This window comes from Phalaenopsis equestris, unplaced genomic scaffold, assembly GCF_001263595.1.
Source record: "Phalaenopsis equestris unplaced genomic scaffold, ASM126359v1 Scaffold200376, whole genome shotgun sequence".
NCBI classification, from domain to species: Eukaryota; Viridiplantae; Streptophyta; class Magnoliopsida; order Asparagales; family Orchidaceae; genus Phalaenopsis; species Phalaenopsis equestris.
This window is the reverse complement of record NW_018220204.1, coordinates 12978-15701: the sequence shown is the minus strand read 5'-3', so window position 1 is coordinate 15701 and position 2724 is coordinate 12978. Positions and strand designations below refer to the sequence as shown.

General features: G+C 34.9%; 1 protein-coding gene across 1 annotated transcript; it reads left to right on the top strand.

The window, feature by feature from the left end:
* Window positions 1–1664: 1664 nt before the first annotated feature.
* LOC110035858 (laccase-3-like) lies at window positions 1665–2475 on the top strand (the record flags this gene model as incomplete). The annotated part of the gene is made up of 1 exon (XM_020740171.1): window positions 1665–2475. A coding segment is annotated over one exon (690 nt), but the record flags the coding sequence as incomplete, so codon positions are not given.
* Window positions 2476–2724: the final 249 nt, after the last annotated feature.

The following is a 2724-nucleotide window of genomic DNA, read 5'->3' as shown; positions in this document are numbered from 1 at the left end:
ATGATATTTCAATAGAATATATATATATATAAAACTAAAAAAAAATAATAATAATAATAGTAATAGTAAATCCTTATGTTGCTAATAAAACAATTCCAAACAAAAAAGAGGCAAAGATGAAAAAAGGATAATGACAATGAATGTAATAAATGACAGGACAATGGTGGAATATAAATTACGTTGAAGACTCAGAGAAAAAAATTCAGGAAGGAGTATTTCCAGCTTTCACTGATGCCTTTCTCCTCAATGGCCAACCTGGTGATTTTTTTCAGTGCTCCAGCAAAGGTATATTCAAACGTGTATTTTTTAATAAAATATGTAAATATTAATGCATTTACATACATACCACTCAATTACTATTCATTTACATGTCTAACCCCAATATTTTACATTTTACAATTTTGCTAATCAAATCTTTCACATCACATACAAAAAAAATCATCATTTTAACTAGGAAAATGAAATATACATTTTAGAGCATAATGTCACCTCCCAAAAGAGCTCTTAGGAGTGGTGGGCAGTCCCCGACTTAAATACTACTTTTTGGCTCTACACCTAGCCGATGTGGGACTTTTTTGTCCTTGACAATAAGGTATTATGTACATAAAAACTATAGTTTAGTTGTGGTTGGATATGTAAATAGGTAAAAATTGAGGGATATCTATGTAAATGTTCCATAAATGCAAACCAGCCTAAACTTGCTATTTTCAAATCAATCATCCCCTTTCATCCATTTTTCAAATTCTCACTCAAATATCAAAATTTTATGAGAAAACTCCAATTCATATTTTTCATTTTTGTCAAATTCTCAATAATTTGATCGTGACTTGCATAAATAGATCATTTATTTGTATACATTGTCATATTTTTTATTTTTATCAAATTCTTATATATTTACATATTTCCCACTCAAACTTTGATTTGTACAGCTAAAGCATCGTTTTCTATCTGTGAATAGGCGCTTAAGATGTAAAAATGAAAATTTGGGTGGGTGATAAGTAAATGCATCAGAATAGATGTTTGTATATATTACATCAGAACTCTCAAAAGCTACATTGAGATTGAAATAGTTAGAAATATCTCGTTGTGTTACAGGAATATTCTATCTGTGTTATTTGTAAAAAATAAAGTGTTATTCGAGTATTATATGGTGTTATTCGATTATTTTGTCGTGTTATTGAAATATTGTCCCGCGTTACTTGATTTGAGGCTGTGTTATTCAACATATTCCCCGTATTCTTTTAATTTTCATATTCCCTGTATTATTTTAATTTTCATTATGTTATTTGAATAACACAACCTCAAATCAAGTAACGCGGGACAATATTTCAATAACACGACAAAATAATCGAATAACACCATATAATACTCGAATAACACTTTATTTTTTACAAATAACACAGATAGAATATTCCTGTAACACAACGAGATATTTCTAACTATTTCAATCTCAATGTAGCTTTTGAGAGTTCTGATGTAATATATACAAACATCTATTCTGATGCATTTACTTATCACCCACCCAAATTTTCATTTTTACATCTTAAGCGCCTATTCACAGATAGAAAACGATGCTTTAGCTGTACAAATCAAAGTTTGAGTGGGAAATATGTAAATATATAAGAATTTGATAAAAATAAAAAATATGACAATGTTACGATACCAACATCCATTCCAATCCCCTCCTTCCCTTCCTCCCCTCCAATCTCGATCGATCCTCCGCCTTCCATTTCACCTCAAAACTCAAAAGCCCTAATCGAGTCAAGATTCCCGAACCCGTTGATGAAAATCTAACCATCGTTGTTGATCTGCATTTGGTTGGGCAAAGAGTAATCGCGAGCATGAATGATGTTTCCTTCGTGGCTCCGAGAAGAAATTCGATTCTTGAAGCAGCGTACTTCGATCAGGTTGGTGTTTTCACATCTGATTTCCCCCCTTCTCCTGCTATGAAATTTAACCATACGGTAAAGGGGACGAAGATCTACAAGATCAAATATGGATCTGTGGTTCAGGTGGTGCTGCAGGGAAGCAGCTTGCTGTTGGAGGAAGAGCATCCTATTCATTTACATGGGTATGATTTTTATGTGATGGGTAGGGGGATTGGGGAATTTGTGATGGAGAGGGATGGGGGTGAGTTGAATATGGTGGATCCTCCAAAGAGGAATACAGTGGGAATTCCGGCAGGAGGGTGGACGGTGATAAGATTTGTGGCGAATAATCCGGGGGTTTGGTTGATGCATTGTCATATGGAGATACACCATGAATGGGGGATGGCAATGGTGTTTTGGGTGGAGGATGGGGTTGGGAAGATGGAGTCTGTTAGGCCTCCCCCGACTGATCTTCCGCCATGCTAAATATTGTTGATAGTAATGGAGTTTGAGAAGATGGTAGTTGTGGAGTAAAAATGGCAAGGATTTGGGATGAGTAGTTTGATTTAGTGCTAATGGTGACTAAGGTTCTCTCTAGTAGATCTACTATTTGAAGAATCAGCTGTGAGTGTAGGTTTCAGGCAGCCACGACATTTAAGATCATAGAACACAACTTTCTACCTCTATTTTTCAAAAAGTAGGCAAAACATAATATTACTAAACCCTAAAAAGCAAGACGCGGTGCGATGCGGTGCGATGCCACACCATCACCACACTGTCGCCCCAAATGCACCCGGAGATGTTACAACTGGACTTTTGTGCAAGTGTTTTTATGTTTAGAAGAGTGAAAAGTAAT